This window comes from Hevea brasiliensis, chromosome 7, assembly GCF_030052815.1.
Source record: "Hevea brasiliensis isolate MT/VB/25A 57/8 chromosome 7, ASM3005281v1, whole genome shotgun sequence".
In the NCBI taxonomy this organism is placed as follows: Eukaryota; Viridiplantae; Streptophyta; class Magnoliopsida; order Malpighiales; family Euphorbiaceae; genus Hevea; species Hevea brasiliensis.
The window spans coordinates 103993187-104017363 of NC_079499.1; the positions used below are offsets into that span (position 1 = coordinate 103993187).

Here is a 24177-nt window from a genome sequence, read left to right on the forward strand (position 1 = left end):
TGTTGTGGAACTTAAATTTTATCCAGGTTCTAAGGCTTCGTGGGGTTCAATGCGGAGTTTGATCTAGTTTTGGTGTAATATCATATCATTGGTAGGATTAGGTGGAAATGTAATTATAATTAATAAATTTGAGGAATATTTTTTAACCCTAATTTTCACTAGTCAATGGTAAGGCCATTTGGATGATTGATGAGGATGACATTGTTCACATTATGTGAACGTTTTCTACAGAAAATTGATTGAAGTTTTTAATGTGATTTCATGATTCATGATTTTATTTTCAAGTGGTAGATTTCCCTTTCACAAGGAACAAGTGGGAAATAGAAATATAGGTTAAAGGAGGGGAAGACTATGCATGATAAAAACAATAACCTTCAATGGACAGGAAAATGACCTCTACTTAACTCCTTTATGATATGCTATTTTGGTTCTTTCTTGAGGGATTTTTAGAAAGTATGAACTCAGAATCAAACCCTTTGGACTAAAATTTGAATGTTTTGATGAGGTTTAGATAAATATTTCAGGCTAAAATAAAGAATATTATTTTAAGCTAATATTGCAAAATTAATATAATACATAATTGAATATTTATTTTATAATGAATAGGTGTTTCAAAACCTTACAAATGCTTATAGGTTTAATTAAATTCAATCCAGAGGAGAATTACATAAACTACTTCTTCCCGTCAAGAAACCTAACATATATAGAATTTATATAGACATTAAGATCATACTCAGGCATAAACTGCAAATCCAATTGGATTGACCTATCTCATCACCTGGATTTTGGTATTGGCACCCAAATAGAAGCTGATGTCAGGGGCCTTGATTTCCAGTACAAGGCCAACCTACATTTCTCATGTTGCACCCTGTACCCTCCATTGAACAGGCTGACCAGTAAGTTGGCCTGAGAGACATTGTATGAACTCAAAGGGATTGGCTTGAACCCTTTCAAGGAAGCAAATCCATCTCTCCATAAGAGTTTCTCTTTCTTCTCACAGGGGAACTTGCATACACTTTCTAAAAATCTGATACCCAAAAACTCCTTCTCTATTAGTTTTAACTCCGTGTTGTAGTACCCACCAGAGAAACTATTCACAAGTGAGTCAGAAAGTGCAGTGTAATGGTGAAGTGCTTCACGGAAAAACTCCACAAAGGACATGGAAGGAATTTTAGCAAAATTAAACAATTCTTCTTGCACCAAAACAACTAGCTTTGGTGATAATCTACTCATACCTTCCAAGAAAGTCTTGACCAATGAAAAGCATCTGTCGGGCATGTAAAGCTGGTGGATCATACAATTGGCTACAAGTGCATAACCCACTTCAATGCTTAGAAAATAATCTTCATTCACCATCACCATTTGCTCGAACACGAATGAAAAATTGATTGAATCTGCGTACCCCTTAAGTCTTCTTACAGTCTGTTGAATTGCAGCAGCATCCTGCTGGTCACTGATCATGGCTGTTAGTTTAAGTGAAGCATGATTTTTTCTCATTGCAAGATCAGCCATTAGAGGAGGCCACTGAATTCCCTCCAAGATGTCGAAATCAATGATATGAATCTCCTGATCACCTTGTGTGGCTTCCAGGATTGCTTGGTTTGCTGTGAAATGCGCGAACTTGGCATAAGGCGAGAGCTCTTGCATTACATGGAAGGCAGATATACTGTCGACCGTTTGCTTGAAACCAAGCTCATGCATTTTTTCAGAAGTATTGGTGATGATACTCCTGTAGTGCAGGCCTTGAGTAAAGAACAAAGCTAGCCTATTGAATGAGTTGCCTTCATTTTCTCCTTCAAATAAGAGATCTCTGAGCTTCAAAATTATAGTGGAAGAGAAAGTCCAGTTTTGTGCTTCAACATCTTCTGCTCCCATCAGTAGAAGATCTGCTAAGTTGCCTTCCTCCATTAGCTCTTCTTGAATTCCTTTTAGCATTGAATTTTCTTCTCTCAGTTTACTCATATTTTCTTGTGTTTCTTGGTTCATGTGACGGCTCAATTCAGACATGTAAAGAAAGCTTTCAAGATCCATTATGGAATCTTGATTCATGGAACTAATGTCCATGAGATCTTTCTCTATTTCAAGCAATCTTCCTATGCAATTAGGATAAAAAACTACTCTATCTTGTATAATGGTGATGGGATCTTCTGCTTGGAAAGAAAGAAATGTTTCTGGACTACATTGATGCATTTCCTCAATGTAGCTCGGCTCAAGTGGGCCATGGAATTGTTCATATTCCATGACAGAAAAAAAAAAAAATTGATAGAACAACGGAGGTTTTAGCTATCTAAACAGAGAGATCCCAAGTTATGCAAAAACATCCTTCTTGACAAGTATAAATAAGAACAGTAAAACAAAGCCTTCCTCCTGTTTAATTCTGGAAGTAAAATAATGCAATTACAACTAGAAATTAATTTTTCTTTTTCATAAAATAATCATTTGTAATTATTGCTTTTTAGTTTTTGTTTTTAAAAAAGAAAATGTTAACCAAAAGGAGCGTAAAGTCAATATAAGAAAATGTGATTGAATATAAAATATTTAAGGGTGAAGAAGAAAGATTCCGACTGTAAGAACTTCACAATTCCATCACACAAAGGGTCACATTGTACTTGGTAGTGTCTCTTTCTAAACTCACACACACATATTACACACTTGTTATTTATTCACTTTCTATAATTATTTATTTGTTTTATATAATTACTATAGCACTAAATGTTATTAGTAGAATTAACTATAATTATTCAGTTCATTCAATGCATTATATATATATATATATATATATATATATATATATATATATATATATATAAAATTGTATGTTGAACATTATATAATTACATAAAAAAAAATATTTAATTTCTTGAGCCAACACTATAATTAGAAGGAAACAAAATTGCATGAAATTATGATGAGTAGGGCTCAAATCAAAACATAAACCTTGAGAATGCATGCACACATGCAAGCCCTAATCTGCACTTGGTCTTTTGTTGATGTCTAAATTTATAAAACTGAAGATAATCGGAATATTCTTGGCCCCCAGGAGCTTATATTATGGGCTTACAATAATCAATTCGTCATCTAGGGAAACTACAAGCAAATCTCTTTTGTTTCCTTGCAAGAAAGAGTGATGCCCTTTTCTTCTGTATTTTGTTCCAATTCTTTTAGAGTCTTTCGTGAAGGTATATGTAATGTTAACTGTATTGGTATGGCTCATCATGCAAAGAGTGAACTCAAGTTCAATCTTTAAAAAAAATATTATTGTGAAGAAAAATTATAAATTTTTTGTACTGTAACAATACCTGATTTATTAAAAAAAAAAAACTACCATTCAAGGACTAAAATAGCAGTCATTAGATGGGTTTTTTTTTCCTTTGTTTTTATAATTGGATTAATCAATAAATTGATTTTCTAACGGATTTATCTGTTTAGTTTGTTCGATTAGATTGACTTGATGCAAAATTGCTCAAATAAAATGATAAAAATTGAAAATTGATCTTTCTGTATATTTAAGAAAAAAAATTAGAAAAAAATCAAATTGATTCTTGATTTAAATGATGATCTGATTATTTGTTTCACTTATCAAACTGATCTTTCTTTTTTTTTTTTCAGTTAAGGGAGTAAGGTGTTTTTTTTTTGTCTTACCATTATGCTAAGATACTAATATTTATTCATTAATTTTCTAGTTTATTTCATTTTAATTAGGATTCAAATTGATTGAAATCTTTAATTATTAAATTATTACTATTAAGTACTAATTTAATAAAACTAAATTGTAATATACAATAACTAGTAAATGGAAGTCCATATCATGATGTAATGTTAAGGGACAAAATAAAGAAATCATAACATTAATATTATTAATATTATTTTTTCCTTATGGTTGAGAATATTTTCGAATGAAATTTTACACATTAATATTAATTTTTTCTTTTTTTTAAAAAAAATTAAGCGTTTCACATTGATATGATACATTCAAGATAATAATTATTGGAATAAAATCCTCATTAGTAAAAGAATTAGCAAAATGATCATATGATTCATGTGGGAAAGTGGTTAAAGATACAGATGATAAGCATAAAAAAGGGAAGAAAACTGTCTTATCCATTGAACTTAAGCATGGGAGCAATCACCAAATCACAATTAAAAGTCTACCAAAAATGAATAATTAAATTCAATCCTTTCTTTTTGTTTAAAATTTAGGAGTCAATGATAGTGTCATTCTATATAACAAAGTCTTTATAAAAATAACAGCCTACCAAAACAAATTAAAGTGGCCAGTGTTCACATGGGAAGGTGGCCTCTTTCCAACACTTTTTGAGATTCCTCATTATCCCTTTATTCCATAACTTTGATGGGGGAGATTAACTCATTAATTTGAGCCCGTTTGGCATTTTCATGATAATCATCTGTGAATATTTTTTTATCAGTCTTAATGCTTTGTTAGTCTGTAATACAAAGAAGATGTGAGGTCGATAACCTAATAATCGGTTACTACGATGCCTAAGTTAGAGATTTGAATAAGATTTTATTTTGAATGAAAGCAAAGTTTAATGGAGAATTTCAATAGTATAGATAAACGTACTTGATTTGAGTGTTGTTGTCACGACCCAACCTATGGGCCGGACCGGCACTAGGACCTGGGCCAGCCTAAAGCCCCCGAGGCCCGTAGTAAGCCTAACTGTTCATTTACCCAATGCTGAGGCCCATTTGGGCCCAATTTCAAGAAAACAAACGGACAGAGTCCGGCCATAAAATGGACTTACCAACGGGGAGTTTTTGACTCACCCGACCTGTAAACACAATAAACAATCCATTGGGGAGCTCAGCTCACCCTCCACATACTCATCAACATAATAATAAATGGGAGCTCAGCTCCCTCATCCAATCCATCAAAACAGACTTAAAATATTAAGTTTACAGGTCCAACATGATAATAATATTACAGACCAAATTCAAATAATTACTGCTAACACATGCGGAAATTCTAAGAGTAAATAAAATTTCACAAATATCGATAAACAACCTGCGAAGTATAAAAGCAGGTTAACCCAGAATAAATATCCTCCTGTAGCCTGTAAAAATTTTTGAACAGGAGTGAGCGTTCGACTCAGAGAGTAAAATATCAATCTTAACTATAATCTCTATAGCTATCTGAACTAATGCACCCTGTGAAGTGAAATGCAACATAAACAACATTTTCACATCATAACATCAAAAAGGTAATTTGGAGCACTCACACACTCGTAGTATCAATCATAACATATGGGAGCCGATCCCTATACGACTCTCTTAAATCCAACTGGTGCCAATAATTACTCAAGCTCGGACTTCCACTTAATAACCAAATCGAGGGTCCCAATAATTACTCAAGCCGTGACTACCCTCGAAGGATCGGTCCCAATAATTACTCAGCCGTGGATCGCCTGGCCCTATCCATAGTCCACACCACATCACACGCACGCCAACGCACGCACACCGCCTCCAAATTACCACAACAACATTCATGGCACATTAACAGTTATGAATGCAACATAATTCGTGCCTAGAGTTTAACTACATAAATATATGCATATAAGTGATGCATGGGCATGCTGAACATATAATAATATCGAAATTACAATTAAAATTAATATTTTACTCACGCACTGACTTGTGGCAATCACTGGCGGTGGGCGGAGGAATAAGGCCGTCTCACACGACAATTATATTACAATTATTTAATACAAATGACCCAATACAAATCAAGAAAAGACCCAATACGTCCTAAGTCGTGCCGAAAATCCGGCAGAGTCTACCTTATACCTAGGACCTACCCAACCTGCAAAATGGCTCAAAACACACTTCTATATCCACAATCCATATATCTACAACTCAATCACATCACACAGCCCCTCCTGGGCCCATCAAATCAATCATTCATCACAATATGTAAAATTTCAATTTAGTCCTTATAATTGATCATTTTTGCAAAAATTGCTCAAATAAGCTCTAAAAATTATAAAACTCTGCCCCGCGGTCCTTAGAAATATTACTAAGCTATTGCAAAAAGAATTGTAATTTTCTAAGCTACCACGAATATTTTATGAATTTTTAATCCTATTTAAGCACTAGAAAATTACGAAAAAACAAGGTTCGGGTTTACCTTTGCCGATTCCGACTTCGAACGCGCCGATGCTCGGGATGCTGACAATGGTGGGGTAGCCAAAACTTCGATCCAATTCGAGACTTTTCCGTAGTGGTCCTGTTCGCCGGAAATTCACGCATCCGACAACCGCCGAATTTCCGCGAATTGAGGATACCTACACGAAGCCCAATAATAATATATAAAAATCGGGGTGTTACATTCTTCCCCTTACGTAAAAATTCGCCCTCGAATTTTACACAAGGCGTAATAAAGTACATGATTACACATTGAGCAGATAAAGGGTACTTGCTACGCATGTCCCGCTCGACTCCAGTGCACTCTTCCACCGATCGGCTCCTCCACAAAACCTTAACCATAGGGATCTGTTTTGATCTTAGTGTCTCACTTGGTAGTCCACTATGGCTACAAAGTTGCTCCTCAAATGTCAAGTTCTCCTTTAGTTCTATTACATCCGATCGTAGTACATGAAAAGGATCGGAATGTATTTCTGAGCATAGAGATGTGAAACACGGGATGAACGTGAGAAAGGTTGGGTGGTAGTTCCAACCGGTAAACAACTGCTCCAACTCTGTCAGTAACCTCAAAAGGTCCAATATACCGAGGTGCTAACTTGCCCTTCTTTCCAAATCTCATGACTCCCTTCATTGGAGAAACCTTCAGGAATACATAGTTGCCCACTGCAAACTCCACATCCCTCATGCAGGGTCCGCATAACTCTTACGCCTCGAAAATTTGTTTTGATCGTTCCTGATTAAGGAACCATCTCTCAAGTGTCTTGCACTAGGTCTACATCATGCACCTTCGCTTCCCCATTTCTCGTCCAACACAGAGAGACCTACACTTTCTTCCATATAATGCCTCATAGGGTGCCATCCCTATCTTTGGAGTGATAATCATATTGTAGGCAAACTCCACCAAAGCTAGCCGCTCATCCCATTGACCTCCAAAATCCAAGACACTCATGCGAAGCATGTCTTCCGATGTTTGGATTGTCCTTTCGACCGTCCGTCATGCGAGGGTGGAAAGCCGTCTTGAAGTTCAATCGTGTGCCAAGTGCCTCCTGCAACTTTCTCCAAAACCGAGAAGTAATCGGGGCCCTCTCGGATATTATGGGCCGAACTCCATGCAATCGACTATTTCTCGAATGTAGAGTCGGGCGTACTGTGCCACAGAATATGTAGTCTTCACAGGTAAGAAGTGAGCTGATTTGGTTAGACGGTCTACAATTACCCATATCGAATCATATCCTCGCGTGGTACGAGGCAACCCAGTCACAAAATCCATGGTGATCATTTCCCACTTCCATTTTGGGATAGGGAGCTCTTGCAGCTTCCCTGACGGTCTCTGGTGTTCAAACTTCACCTTCTGACAAGTCAAGCACTTGGACACAAAGTCCGCTATGTCTCTCTTCATGCCATTCCACCAATAGCTATCTTTCACATCTTGGTACATCTTGGTGGAACCTGGGTGGACACTGTACAGTGTATAGTGTGCCTCTCGCATGATTTCATTCTTGAGGTTGTCCACATTGGGCACACATATCCTAGAACCTTGCACTAGGGCGCCATCATTGGCAAATCCAAACTCACCACCTTCACCCTGCTGTACTCTTTCTATGATCTTCATTAATTGTTGGTCTCTGTGTTGGGAAACTCTAACTCTATCTCGCAAGTCTGGCCTCACTGAAAAATGAGCCAACAAGACCCCTCATCTGAAAGATCTAGGATTAAACCTTGATCCATCAACTCATGTACTTTCTGAATCAACGGTCTCTTCTCTACTGAAATGTGCGCCAAACTGCCAGAAGATTTTCTGCTCAGAGCATCTGCCACAACATTGGCCTTCCCAGGGTGGTACTGGATGGTGCAATCATAGTCTTTCAGAAGCTCCATCCATCTCCTCTGTCTTAAGTTTAAATCCCTCTGCTGGAAGATGTACTTCAAACTATTGTGGTCGGTGTATATCTCGCACACTTCACCATACAGATAGTGTCTCCAGATCTTTAGTGCAAAGATTACAGCCGCTATTTCCAAATCATGGGTGGGGTAGTTCTGCTCATGCCTCTTCAGCTGCCTTGAAGCATAAGCCACTACCCTTCCATTCTGCATCAAAACACACCCTAGGCCAACTCTGGAGGCGTCACAATACACGGTGTATCCTTCACCACTCACAGGTAGTGTCAACACAGGGGTAGTGGTTAGACACTCCTTATCCTCATCATTATAACTGACTCTATCGAGCTCTCTTCCTGTCCTTTGCATCTTATCCACTTCCCTTTTCCTATTTTTGGTATTGTTGGTATCATTTCAACCTGCTGTACTTATTCCTTAATTTTAGTCCTATCTCATCCTTACACCTTTTCCTTCAAAGATGTCTATCCCATCATCAACTTTAACTTTCTTTTTATTTCTTAATCTTATCTTGAATACTAGTTTCATTACTTCAAGAATTCTAACCCTATGATTTACTCCTACCAGCACATTCTTCACCTTATGTAACACTTATAATTACCCATAGAGAATTTTTTTTTTTTTTTACCCCCTTTTTTCCAACTTAACTATCAGAACATTATCATTCCCTACCAGCCTTAGTAGGAAATTGCTTATCCTGGATGAATATGAGCCCCATAAACTATAAGTTCCATCTGAACTAACACGGCTGTAGGAAATATGTGTCATGCCTTAATTCCAAACAAGATACTTCACGTGTTCATTCTCCTTAATATAATCATATATACTGCCCATAGCTTTCTAAACTTCAACCTCAAATTACCCATCAGCAACAATTTCATCTATTGAAACTCATCCATAAATAGTACTTCATCTAGCTCATAGTTTAAAACAGTCGCAAGCCTTAGTAGCTAACTCAATTTAACTCCTGTCATTACTCTGATCGTCCTTTCATACTTAACACTAGGTATGCACTTACTGTCATTCTCATATCAGGAAATTGTATATGAATTGGTGCCTATCAAAATCTCAAATAACTAGGTCTCCTTGCCTCAGTCTCTGCTCCTTATATAACGCTCTGGAATCAAAAACACGAGCTAACTTGAAAAGAAAGAAAAATATCCTCTATATTCAACTACGCCCGATTGTCCATATAATAATGTTTCACCTAAGTTTCTTGGTCTTTCTCTCTAAATTTCATCATCTCCTAGCACAATTATGCTCTACCTATAAGGTATCATCTGCATGAACCCTTTACCGTACCATTTTCCTTCTTGACATAATATTTTATAATTTATTAACTTTACTTATACTCGACCTATGATTCATATCTATCATCGTTTTTATTGTGCCCTTAACTTTTGTTGATTCCTGAAAGATTTCTCTCACTAATAAATTCTTCCAACACAAATCCCACCCTTATCTAGGGTCATTAATTTGATCCTTGAACTTTCTAGTGATTTATAACCATCCAGACTTGTCACTTTTCGTTCTACCCCTACTATTGTCCTGTCGTTATTGCTTCACTACAAAGTGATTCTGTTGATCACACTAAAAATGTTTGCCTGACATTCATAACGAACCTCTAACTACCTTCTCACTATCTCAAAAGTCTAACCTAAAACCTATGTGTCATTATCTATCATTCTTTTCCTCTCATCATACCTATTTGATCCCTTAGACTGACTTTTATTCAACTTGCTGCTTACTAACTTCTCTTTCTCTACCTATTTAGGTAGTCCGCAATACCATCGCACACCTTCTAACATTTACTCATTATTATTGTATTCCATACCTCCATCACTTTTCTCACTAATGTGGTCCCATTTTGGGTTTTCCATCCTTGTCATTCTCCTTGCCAAGAATAACACTTAGCCTATCCTATATCTTAACTTTGTTCCTTTTATTATGCGCTCTTTAGGTTGTCCTTTCATTTATTTCCTTTGTCTTACCCAAAATAGAACTTGACTATTCTATCCCTGGTTCCATTCTTCTTCCTAACATAATAGCTGTACTTGCTAACTATATCTTTCAGAGTCTCTATCGCGTTATCATATGTCTGTGCTACTCAGATTTGATCCTTTGACCACTCTAGCTAGTACTTCCACTAGCATTTAGATTATATTGCATCTGCAATCAATTGTCCAAACTTTCATTCTGCACTTTCTTTATCCATTGGCCTTCTGTGATTTATTTTCGCTAATTTATTACTCTTTAACACTATTATAATTAGATTATACTATTGTTTTGAATAATTTGAAATTAGAAAGGAACTCAGCAAATTACAGTCATACTTTTATTGTATGATCTCTATTCTTATCCTTTAGCTTACATAATACCCTTACCACCTCGAGAACTGATTCTGTAGTAATTTTATTTATTTGTTATTATTATTATTATTATTATTATTATTATTATTATTATTATTATTATTATTATTATTATTATTATTATTATTATTATTATTTTCCATGTTTACTCAATTAGCCAAAACTTAAGATTCCGGGCACCCAAACCCATCATCCAATTCAAAGGATTTACATCCATCATGATCTGATTATATATGGTTCCTATAATGGAACTTGTACCCTCTACAGGATACCCGAGCCAACTACTCTCTACCACACTTTACAGGCCCATCTAGAACACTATTCCATAAGTCATCGTTATCAATAATAACCTTCGATCCCTTCTGAAAAGATATGACTATACCCTAACTTGCAGCAACAAAGGTACTACATTTACCACATTGCCAGAATCATGTCAACTTAATGACTCTTTCATCATATCATAGCTCTGTAAATCATCAATTCATAGTTTCGACCTTCTCTAGGTAGTAGGGTTGTACTTTATTCCATACTGATACACACAAGGTATACAATTCTCACTAAGTTCTAAGCAAAACGTCTATCGTTCTGCAAAAACCATCCAAAATTCCATACCGAAGACTAGACGGTCTCACTCTATAGGTGTCACCTTTACTTTGCAACTAGTCCGAAACCTCTGGTCTGATGGCAACTTTTACTGTAACTCTAGCTCATGCTGGGGTAACTGAGTCACTGACTCTAGTTATCACCCAACTGTGACCTTTCGATATTCTAGCTCTAGACTCTTAACCAGGAATTCCCAACTCCTCTGCAGATATAAAACTCTGTTCTGGCATAACTGTACCAAAACAAAAGCCATCCGCAAACACCCTCACTACGGAGCACCACGGGGATGCACGCAGCTCTACACAATAATCTCATGTCGGTACTGTAATCTGCAGCTTACAGAGCAGACATCGAGAACATTGTATAGTTACTACGATACGTCCTGACCGACTAGGTCTCCTAATTTCTTATCTCTCTTGAATCTTCTATTATCATAAACTTGTTCTGACTGGGTCACCCACTGATGACTGCCAGCAGCGGTATCCTCATCTTTATCTAGGGCAACTGTACTTTCAAGACTCACTTTTATGTACTCGTGCCTTGCACGAAATGGGCACACCATTTAAACCCATACTGACAAAAATATAACATTTCTTGGAGTACGTATCCTCATGATAGACCTCACATGTCTACTAACTCTATTTCACATTTCTGTGTACTCCACGAAAATCAAGACACTAACTGAGGTAATCTTATATTTCCCGAGGTATAACGTAGAATCTAGAAACAAAGAATTACAGGAAAAGACGAAACAGAATCCTATACTCCGCATGTGACTCCTAGTAGACTCTTCCCAACACTTAGATAATTTTTCCCTATGAATCTGGAGCCTAAGCTCTGATACCACATCTGTCACGACCCAACCTATGGGCCGGACCGGCACTAGGACCTGGGCCAGCCTAAAGCCCCCGAGGCCCGTAGTAAGCCTAACTATTCATTTACCCAATGCTGAGGCCCATTTGGGCCCAATTTCAAGAAAACAAACGGATAGAGTCCGGCCATAAAATGGACTTACCAACGGGGAGTTTTTGACTCACCCGACCTGTAAACACAATAAACAATCCATTGGGGAGCTCAGCTCACCCTCCACATACTCATCAACATAATAATAAATGGGAGCTCAGCTCCCTCATCCAATCCATCAAAACAGACTTAAAATATTAAGTTTACAGGTCCAACATGATAATAATATTACAGACCAAATTCAAATAATTACTGCTAACACATGCGGAAATTCTAAGAGTAAATAAAATTTCACAAATATCGATAAACAACCTGCGAAGTATAAAAGCAGGTTAACCCAGAATAAATATCCTCCTGTAGCCTGTAAAAATTTTTGAACAGGAGTGAGCGTTCGACTCAGAGAGTAAAATATCAATCTTAACTATAATCTCTATAGCTATCTGAACTAATGCACCCTGTGAAGTGAAATGCAACATAAACAACATTTTCACATCATAACATCAAAAAGGTAATTTGGAGCACTCACACACCCTGTAGTATCAATCATAACATATGGGAGCTGATCCCCTATACAGCTCTCTTAAATCCAACCTGGTGCCAGCGAATTACTCAAGCTCGGACTTTCACTTAATAACCAAATCGAGGGTCCCAGCGAATTACTCAAGCCGTGACTACCCCTCGAAGGATCGGGTCCCAGCGAATTACTCAAGCCGTGACTGCCCCGTCCTATCCATAGTCCACACCACATCACACGCACGCCAACGCACGCACACTGCTCCAAATTACCACAACAACATTCATGGCACATTAACAGTTATGAATGCAACATAATTCGTGCCTAGAGTTTAACTACATAAATATATGCATATAAGTGATGCATGGGCATGCTGAACATATAATAATATCGAAATTACAATTAAAATTAATATTTTACTCACAGACTTGACGGCAATCACTGTGGCGGCTGGGCGGAGGAATAAGGCTGTCCCGGCTCACCTGACAATTATATTACAATTATTTAATACAAATGACCCAATACAAATCAAGAAAAGACCCAATACGTTCTAAGTCGTGCCGAAAATCCGGCAGAGTCTACCCTATACCTAGGACCTACCCAACCTGCAAAATGGCTCAAAACACACTTCTATATCCACAATCCATATATCTACAACTCAATCACATCACACAGCCCCTCCTGGGCCCATCAAATCAATCATTCATCACAATATGTAAAATTTCAATTTAGTCCTTATAATTGATCATTTTTGCAAAAATTGCTCAAATAAGCTCTAAAAATTATAAAACTCTGCCCCGCGGTCCTTAGAAATATTACTAAGCTATTGCAAAAAGAATCGTAATTTTCTAAGCTACCACGAATATTTTATGAATTTTTAATCCTATTTAAGCACTAGAAAATTACGAAAAAACAAGGTTCGGGTTTACCTTTGCCGATTCCGACTTCGGGAACGCGCTCGGGATGCCTGACAATGGTGGGGTAGCCAAAACTTCGATCCAATTCGGAGACTTTTCCGGTAGCTGGTCTGTCTGGCCGGAAATTCACAGATCCGGACAACTGTCGAATTTCCGCGAATTGAGGATACCTACACGAAGCCCAATAATAATATATAAAAAAATCAGGGGTGTTACGTTGTTCTCGATATTTATAATTTAAAGACTAGAGAGTCGTTAAAATTAGTGGCAAGAATCTCAGCATGCTCTGCTTTATCTCAAGATTCTCGGCTGTCAACCTACCCTCAGGTAAATTGGCCGAACATCCGATCCTTCAAATGCTCGGCAGCTTTCATGCTCATTGATGCTTGGCTTGGTCTTAGCCAAGCAATATGATGCTCGGTCCTAGTCAAGTAATATGATGCTCAACCTAGTTAAACCAAGCCATTTGATTGTTCAGGCTAGTTATTTGTTATGACCTCTTGACTATGTTGATCCTCTATTCAAATTTTTAACTCTTTAATCATCATATTGATTTTTTTTTATTGTCATACTAGCTTTGCTGATTTTTTTTACTCGATTTTGAACTGGCTATATCAATAAGGAATTTATTATTCATATTATGAATTGAAATTGAATTGAATTTAGTTAAATCAAACTTAAAATTGAAATTAACAACGTTCTTAAAATGTATTGATTCAAAATGGAGACTTAGATGTTGCATGTGCCTACACTTTCCACCAAGTACTATATATATATATATATACGAACTCTGTAATGTGTCTATTAATTAACATTAAGATATGTAGTCCATGTCCATGGGAGATTGTATTAATTAATTGAAATAATTTAGATAAAGAATGTATACCAAAAATTATTCTCCCAGCCATTCTCAAACCAATGAGAATTCAACTTATGTAAATAGGGTGAGCATTTCAACCGAAACGAACAAAAATTTTGATTAATTAAAATTTTTAATCTCTTTAAAATAATTATAATTGAAATGCAAGAGAAAATCAAACATAATTAAAATTCAAGATCAGTTATCGATTATAATTAAATTAATAAAAATATAATATATAATATAATTAATAAAATATTACTAATATATATATATATATTTATAATTATATTTTATTTAAAAAATAATAAATATGATATATTTATATATTCAATAATTATAAATAAATAATATTAATAAAATTATAAAATATGAATCTATAAATTTATATATCAAATTTATAGATGTAAAGACTCAACTAGGGCCATTACCGACACTAGAGAATGAGTCAGTTTAAAACTGTCAAAACCCGTAGTAAACTTAAAACCTATTAAACTTATATATATACTAATTATAAATTAGTCAAATCTCTATATTTTATTTTTATAACTTTTATATAGACTACACTTTTTGTCTCTCAAATTTTTTAATAAAAATTTTATAATAAAAATAATAAAAAATATAACAATATAATAAAAATATTTATTAAATATATGAAATAATTTAAGGTTGATTAAATTATATGTTAGTTGATTGTGAGATCATAAATTAATAAATAGTAAATTTTATTTAAGTTAATGGTCATCACCAACGATTTATTATTATTGTTGTTGTTAAATTATTTTTTATTTTAAACTATTATAATAATAATAATAATAATAATTATTATTATTATTATTATTATTATTATAATAGGGGTGACATATGATAAAAAATGTTTTTGCATAAATGAATTTATAAAAATAATAATATAAATAATTTTTAAATGTTACATTTAATCAGAAAATATTTTAATTTTTTAAAAATAATAATTTAAATTATAAATAATTTTTTAAAAATCAAATTAAAAAAATAATTTAAATTATAAATATTAAGGTAAAATTGTAAATAATATTGATAATTAAAAGAGAAATAAAAGAAGAATTAAATAATTATTATTATAAAAGAGTATAAAAGATAATTATTAATAGAATGTGATACGTAGCAAATTTTTTTAAGGAAAATACCATGTTGTATTTCCTTAGAAACACTACTCTACTTTATATATATATATATATATATATTAATAATTTAATATTTTTTATTTCATTTTCTTAAGATATTATTATTACTATTATAGCTAACTTATGGCCATTGAATTGAAATGACAAATAAATAAGAAATATTTTACTATTGTAAAAATTAAATTTAAATATTTTTGTTACCGTTTTTTAATATAATAATATTTAATTATAAAATTAAACTTTTATTTAAATAGTTTCCATTTATTTGTCCGTTAACACATTGATACATATCAATCATATAAGACATTTTGATTTACTCTGTTTTTTTATTATTTCTTTTAAAAGTTATTAGTTGTCTTTCTCAAAAATTTTGTATTTAAATATATTTAATTACCAATTTTCTTTTATAAATTTCTTATTTAATATTTCTTAAATTTTTTAATATTCTATTTCATTATAATTATATATCAAAAATATTTTGATTATCGATATTTTATTGTCATTAATTTTCAACAAAAATATTTTTAAATTTTAATTAAATATCTAAATTTTTATAGATAAATTATCTCTCAACTATATTTTTATATAGAAGTAAATTTCAAAAATAGAATGTAAATATGATTACATAAAAAATTTAACACAAGTAAAGATGATTAAAAAAAAATAAAGTTACAATATTAATATTATAGAATCTATCTTTTAAAAATTAGTATGTATTTTTAACATTTATTATATTAATAAAAAATGATAATATTTTAAATTTTTAATTTTTATAAAATATATTTATGTAAAATGATAACCATTTTTGTGAAGTAATTATTTTGTAAAAAATATATGAAATTAATAAAAAAAATTACACTTTATAAAAATTTAAAGATATAATATTTTTAAAAATAATATAATAAAATGATATTTTTAATTAATAATAATGTTATATATTTTCATTATTATTAAAATTAAACAATTCAATTCATTATTAGTAATTTAATATATTTTTTTATTATATTAATAACAAAAAATTATATTTATATATATTTTTAAATAACATTATTTCCTCATTAATTTAATATATTTTCTGTAATATAAAAAAAATCAATTTACATAAATTATGAGATAAAATATAAAAATTTCATGGAATTTAAATTATTTTTGAATAAAGTAATTTTATTATATTTTAATCAAAGTAATCATAGAAATAATTATTAATATATGTATAAAAACAATTAAATAGGAATTTTAATTAATTACACAATAAATTAATTAAAAATTTATTATTATAACATATAAAAATTTATTCAAATTAAATTAAATAAGAGAAAAATTTTAGTGAAAAATTAAATTAATTTAATAGTAATAATTTATCTTATTAAAAATGTAATTAAAAATTAAATTAAAAATAAAAATTATAAATTATCTGTGCATAGCATGGGCATAATGCTAGTTTCATATGAACCAAAACCTAAGTAACTCATAATCAATCACACTATGAGTTGCTTAGGTTTTGATTCATATGGAATGAGTTTAAGTTTAACAGGTTTTAGACTTACTAGGAATTCCGATAGTTTTAAGTTGATCCATTCCCTGATGCCGATAGTTATAATAAGAGTCAATTTAATTATTTACATGACATAATCCAGAACCAACTTACTTAAATTTAATCAAATTCAATTCACAATTGATATTATGATCAATTTCATTAATACGAAATTGAAATTAAAAAAGAAAAAAGATATTACATTTCACTCTTATATTTTAATTTTATTTTATCATTCTCACATGCTCATTATTAAATTAAACCACAATATATGGATCGAGTATCACCATCACCAATAGCTATGACCAAATTTAGATACCTAGGGCCAGACTTTCCTGCATGAAAGAAGAAGGCAAAAAAAAAAAAAAAAAAAAAAGATTATTAGTACCATATTTCTTTTTTCATGAGAAACTGCAAGTGAAGTTTCTGTAAAGATGACACTAATGGAAAATATAATAGGAATGTATGCTTACCATTCTCCATTAGAACCTCAGGTAAGGGGAAATGGAGGTATATGATAAATTTGATCAGGTGGTGGTGGTGAAGATTTCGGTTTCTTTGGTGATGGTACCCTTGTAAATTGTGGTGGTGATGGTGGAGGAGATTTCTTGTGCACTGGTGGTGATTTTGGTAAAGGAGGATTATTAGGTGATGGTGATGGAGTCAAATAAACCGTGTGTGGTGGTAGGGGCGATTTGTGGTGTCTTGCAAAGGCCCCTGAAAGCAGATTTAAAGAAAGCATGACTAGTAAGAAACTGGCAGTGGTACACCAGCTCATTGAGGCTCTCATTTCTCTTTTTCTTTCACTTTTGTTATTTGGTTTCTATACCAACTTCTCTCATCCACATCTCATATATAGAGGCTCCGTCTGGCACTATGATCAATATGTTAAATAGCTATTTTTTTTAAAAAAGAAAATATTATTTTAAATATTTTTAAAAAATAATTTAATATGTTATAGTTATACAATACATTATTTTAGTTTAAAAGAATTGATTTAGTTAGCAAGACTCATTCAACACTCTAGCGGATGGAGTTAAGAAAATGAGGGTAGGTTGACCCCTTTTTTTTCTTGAAATATTTTTTGTATATTAATTAATTTTTTTCTAAATCTATCACTGTCATTAGGTTGAGAGTTTGAATATTATTGACCGTCATTCTTATTAGACAATCTAAAAATTTCTTTGTAATTCATAAACAAAATTAGAGATATTCTCTAATTCTGAACCGTAAGAGTTTTTCATCACTTATATATTTTTTTACTAAAAAGTAATTTTTTTAAATATTGTATTTGAAAAAAATATTTAATTATCTTAAATTTTTTTTCATAATTAAAACATATTAAATTTAATGTTAAATAAAAATTAGAAAAAAATCAAATTGATTCTTGATTTAAATGATGATCTGTTTATTCGTTTCACTTATCAAACTGATCTTTCTTTTTTTTTTTTTTCAGTTAAGGGAGTAAGGTGTTTTTTTTTTTGTCTTACCATTAGGCTAAGATACTAATATTTATTCATTAATTTTCCAGTTTATTTCATTTTAATTAGGATTCAAATTGATTGAACTCTTTAATTATTAAATTATTACTATTAAGTACTAATTTAATAAAACTAAATTGTAATATACAATAACTAGTAAATGGAAGTCCATATCATGATGTAATGTTAAGGAACAAAATAAAGAAATCATAACATTAATATTATTAATATTATTTTTTACTTATGGTTGAGAATATTTTCGAATGAAATTTTACACATTAATATTAATTTTTTCTTTTTTTAAAAAAAAAATTAAGCGTTTCACATTGATATGATACATTCAAGATAATAATTATTAGAATAAAATCCTTATTAATAAAAGAATTAGCAAAATGATCATATGATTCATGTGGGAAAGTGGTTAGAGATACAGATTATAAGCATAAAAAAGGGAAGAAAACTGTCTTCTCCATTGAACTTAAGCGTGGGAGCAATGACCAAATCACAATTAAAAGTCTACCAAAAATGAATAATTAAATTCAATCCTTTCTTTTTGTTTAAAATTTAGGAGTCAATGATAGTGTCATTCTATATAACAAAGTCTTTATAAAAATAACAGCCTACCAAAACAAATTAAAGCGGCCAGTGTTGACATGGGAAGGTGGCCTCTTTCCAACACTTTTTGAGATTCCTCATTATCCCTTTATTCCATAACTTTGATAGGGGAGATTAACTCATTAATTTGAACCCGTTTGGCATTTTCATGATAATCATCTGCGAATATTTTTTTATCAGTCTTAATGCTTTGTTAGTCTGTAATACAAAGAAGATGTGAGGTCGATAACTTAATAATCAGTTACTTCGATGCTTAAGTTAGAGATTTGAATAAGATTTTACTTTGAATGAAAGCAAAGTTTAATGGAGAATTTCAATAGTATAGATAAACGTACTTGATTTGAGTGTTGTTCTCGATATTTATAATTTAAAGACTAGTGAGCCGTTAAAATTAGTGGCAAGAATCTCAGCCGTTAAATTAACATATAAAAATTTATTCAAATTAAATTAAATAAGAGAGAAATTTTAGTTGAAAATTAATTTAATAGTAATAATTTATAATTAAAAATTAAATTAAAAATAAAAATTATAAATTATCTGTGCATAGCAGGGCATGATGCTAGTTTCATATGAACCAAAACCTAAGTAACTCATAATCAATCACACTATGAGTTGCTTAGGTTTTGATTCATATGAAATGAATTTAAGTTTAACATGTTTTAGGCTTACTAGGAATTCCATAGTTTTAAGTTGATCCATTTCCTAACGCCGATAGTTATAATAAGAGTCAATTTAATTATTTACATGACATAATCCAAAACCAACTTACTTAAATTTGATCAAATTCAATTCACAATTGATATTATGATCAATTTCATTAATACGAAATTGAAATTGAAAAAGAAAAACGATATTACATTTCACTCTTATATTTTAATTTTATTTTATCATTCTCACATGCTCATTATTAAATTAAACCACAATATATGGATCGAGTATCACCATCACCAATAGCTATGACCAAATTTAGATACCTAGGGCCAGACTTTCCTGCATGAAAGAAGAAGGCAAAAAAAAAAAAAAAGATTATTAGTACTATATTTCTTTTTTCATGAGAAACTGCAAGTGAAGTTTCTGTAGAGATGACACTAATGGAAAATATATTAGGAATGTATGCTTACCATTCTCCATTAGAACCTCAGGTAAGGGGAAATGGAGGTATATGATAAATTTGATCAGGTGGTGGTGGTGAAGATTTCGGTTTCTTTGGTGATGGTACCCTTGCAAATTGTGGTGGTGATGGTGGAGGAGATTTCTTGTGCACTGGTGGTGATTTTGGTAAAGGAGGATTATTAGGTGATGGTGATGGAGTCAAATAAACCGTGTGTGGTGGTGGGGGCAATTTGTGGTGTCTTGCAAAGGCCCCTGAAAGCAGATTTAAAGAAAGCATGACTAGTAAGAAACTCGTAGTGGCACACCAGCTCATTGAGGCTCTCATTTCTCTTTTTCTTTCACTTTCGTTGTTTTGTTTCTATGCCAACTTCTCTCATCCACATCTTATATATAGAGGCTCCGTCTGGCACTATGATCAATATGTTAAATAGCTATTTTTTAAAAAAAGAAAATATTATTTTAAATATTTATAAAAAATAATTTAATATGTTATAGTTATACAAGACATTATTTTACTTTAAAAGAATTGATTTAGTTGGCAAGACTCATTCAACACTCTAGCGGATGGAGTTAAGAAAACGATGGTAAGTTGACCCCTTTTTCTCTTGAAATATTTTTTGTATATATATAATTTTTTTTTAAATTTATCACTGTCATTAGGTTGAGAGTTTGAATATTATTGACCCTCATTCTTATTAAACAATTTGAAAATTTCTTTGTAATTCATAAACAAAATTAGAGAAATTCTCTAATTCTGAACCATAAGAGTCTTTCCTTACCTATATATTTTTTTTACTAAAAAGTAATTTTTTTAAATATTGTATTTGAAAAAAATATTTAATTATCTTAAATTTTTTTTCATAATTAAAACATATTAAATTTAAGGTTAAATAAATTTTTAATATATATATATATATATATACATAACTAAATCAGTGTATCCAACACGCCAAGAAAAGAAAATTAGCATGAAAATTGTGTGAATGCTATTACCAAATACTTGAATTCTAAGATTCAAAACTTTGAAATTTTGAATGGACTACAAATACTAATTAATTTAAGGCAAGACTTTGAAAGAGTATGCATGAGTCTATTTGACACCACCATACTAATTTTCTTTTCTTGGCGTGTTGGATACACTGATTTAGTTATGTAATTATAATTTCTGCGAAAATCAAGTTCTTATAATTTTCCAATATAGAAAGACTAAAGACTTGAGACTCATGTATTTTTCATAGTCAGCTCACGAATTGGGTATTTTTCTTTGAAAGACTTGAGCCCAAGTCATCATTTTTGAAGACTCATGGAAATAAGTAAGAAACAGGTCTCCTAAATCTAATTAATCCCTTAGTTAATCTCAAGTTATTGGATTAAACTTTAAAATTATTATTTACCAAAATATTTTTAATTAATCACGAAATTAAATTTTGTAAATCTCAATAAACATATTTGTAATAAAAAATATTTATTTGTATGGCATTAATAAATTTATTTCTCCCAATTATAAAATATAAAAATATAAAACTTACAAAAAATATTTTCCTACTAAAATATTAAAGTCGACAAATTTACCCTTTCTTACCACTTCATCCTATACATCTAAAACTCCTCTAAAAAATAAACAAACATAAAGAAAAAACACCAGAACCCAACAACAAGATTGCCAAAAGGCACATTGGAAAAGAAAAAGAAAAATGTAATTATTGTGTTTTACTAAACTAAGTTCACATACTCATTTTCTTGTGTTTGAATTTATTCTGAATGCACTAGACAAATATGGAGAATGTACTCATAAAATCATCTGAAGATGAGACTTAATCTTGTTGTGATTAAGTTAGTGAAGTAATTGAATCATCATCTTTAATATGAAAAACCAAAACAAAAATCAAAATTAAAATCAAAACCAAGATTTGGTTTTTGGTTTTGTGATTCTTAGGCCTCACTTGGGCCTTGGAGAGCCGGTAGTGGGCTAGTTTTGAACCACAAAACTGATTGATGGTTGGTGTTTCCAAACCGGCTATAGCGTTAATGGCACACCCATTCAAAATACCTAGAATGCCCTTAAATTAAACTATTACAGAAACATCAAACTCATAAATCCTTGTGCCTGGTTTTTCAATTGATACTAGTCACATTCCCCATTTCTCTGTTTACCACCATCGTCTCAAGTGGACAATAAACTAGCCACTGCAATTGCTGCCGCGCCGAAAAAGGATAGATGCCCTATGACAATAGCAAGGAGAAATCTTTTTACTTTATAGTGCCACGTGACAGCATCGAAATTTAGAATGACACATGAAAGCAATAAAGAAAAACCTCTCTGCAACCTCTCTGCTTTATATATATATATATATATATATATATATATATATATATATATATTAGTTATTTAAATTTAATTTAGATGTCCCATTAGAATTGGGCTAATAAAAAATTTTTTTTATTAACTATCATGACCCAACCTATGAGTCGGACCGGTACTAGGACCTGAGCCTGCCTAAAGCTGCCGAGACCCGTAGTAAGCCTAACTATTTCTTAACTCAATCCTAAAGCTCATTTTAAGCCCAATTTCAAGAATTCAACCGGACAGAATCCGACCATAATATGGACCATACAACGGAGAATTTTTTATTCGTCTGACTTGTAAACACAATATATAACAATTTGGGGAGCTCAGCTCACCCTCCACATACTTATCATGTCATAAATCAAATGGGAGCTCAGCTCCCTCATTCAATCCACTCACGCTCACACATACATGCATTTAATGTTCTTACAAATTAAACATAATATTATATTACAGTCTCAAATTGGTTAAAATGTTCCTAACACATGCGGAGTTTAAAATTTGACTATATTGTACAAAATACACATGAAGAAGAGGAGCATGTTAGTCACAACAAGTAATCCTCCTGTAGCCTGAAAAAATAAGGTGAACAGGAGTGAGCGTTCGACTCAAAGAGTAAAATACCAATTTTAACTATAATTTCTATAGCTACCTAGAGCTAATGCAGCCTAAGGAGTGGAATGTAATACCATCAAAATTTTTATACACATCACATCATAACAGCAAAAAGGGCAATTTGGAGCACTCACACACCCAATAATGTTCAAATAGTACATATATGGGAGCTGATCCCCTATACAGCTCTCTTAATCCAACCTCTACCAGTGAGTGTCTCTCAAGCCAGACTTTCGCTTGATAAACCAAATGCGAGGGCCAGCGAGATCCTCTCAAGCCGTGCCTACCCCGACTTATCCATAAAGGATAGGGTCCCAGCAAGTGTCTCTCAAGCTACGTCTACCCGTCCTATCCATATCCAATACCACATACCACACGCACGCCAACGCACGCACACTGCTCCAAATTACCATAAACAACATTCATGACACTTCATCAATTAAGAATGCAATATAAAACGTGCCTAGTGTCTACATAGATACATATTTATAAGTGATGCATAGACATGCCTGAACATATAATAATATTGAAGTTATAATTAAAATTAATATTTTACTCATAGACTTGAACCGAGGTTACTGCGGCGGCTGGGCAGAAGAGGAAGGCTGTCCCAGCTCACCTGACAATTTCATTGTAATTATTTAATATATTTGACTCAATATAAAGACACCCTAAGTAGTGCCGAAAATCTGACAGAGTCTCCCCTATACCTAGAACCTATCCAACCTGCAAAAGGGCTCCAAATGTACTTTTATATCCACAAGTCACACATCCACAACTCAAACACATCACAACCATATTTTGAAAAATTACAATTTAGTCTCTACAATTAACCCTTTTGCAAAAACTATCTAAATGAGCTCTAAAAATTCTAAAACTTTGTCCCGCGGTCCTTACCAATATTATTAAACTAATGCAAAAGGAATTATAATTTTCTAACATACCGCGAATATTTTATAAATTTTTAATCAAAATCAGGCACTAGATAATTAAGAAAAAGTAAGGTTCGGATTTACCTATGCCAATTCT

The 24177-nt window shown here is 32.2% G+C and overlaps 1 protein-coding gene and 2 long non-coding RNA genes across 3 annotated transcripts; all 3 read right to left on the reverse strand.

The window, feature by feature from the left end:
• Nucleotides 1–725: 725 nt before the first annotated feature.
• Nucleotides 726–2250, reverse strand: LOC110669085 (protein NODULATION SIGNALING PATHWAY 2-like). The gene has a single exon (XM_021830567.2). It carries the CDS (start codon nt 2239–2241, stop codon nt 775–777), a length of 1467 nt encoding a protein of 488 aa, XP_021686259.2. The 5' UTR covers nt 2242–2250; the 3' UTR covers nt 726–774.
• A 14925-nt stretch (nt 2251–17175) lies between these two features.
• On the reverse strand, nt 17176–17815 carry LOC110669077 (uncharacterized). The gene is made up of 2 exons (XR_002497624.2): nt 17451–17815; nt 17176–17312 (listed from the first exon to the last, which is right to left on the reverse strand). It is a non-coding gene; the product is annotated as an uncharacterized LOC110669077 (long non-coding RNA).
• Nucleotides 17816–19823: 2008 nt separating this feature from the next.
• On the reverse strand, nt 19824–20584 carry LOC131181718 (uncharacterized). Its single transcript, XR_009150196.1, has 2 exons — nt 20195–20584; nt 19824–20063 (listed from the first exon to the last, which is right to left on the reverse strand). It is a non-coding gene; the product is annotated as an uncharacterized LOC131181718 (long non-coding RNA).
• Between the last annotated feature and the right edge of the window lie 3593 nt (nt 20585–24177).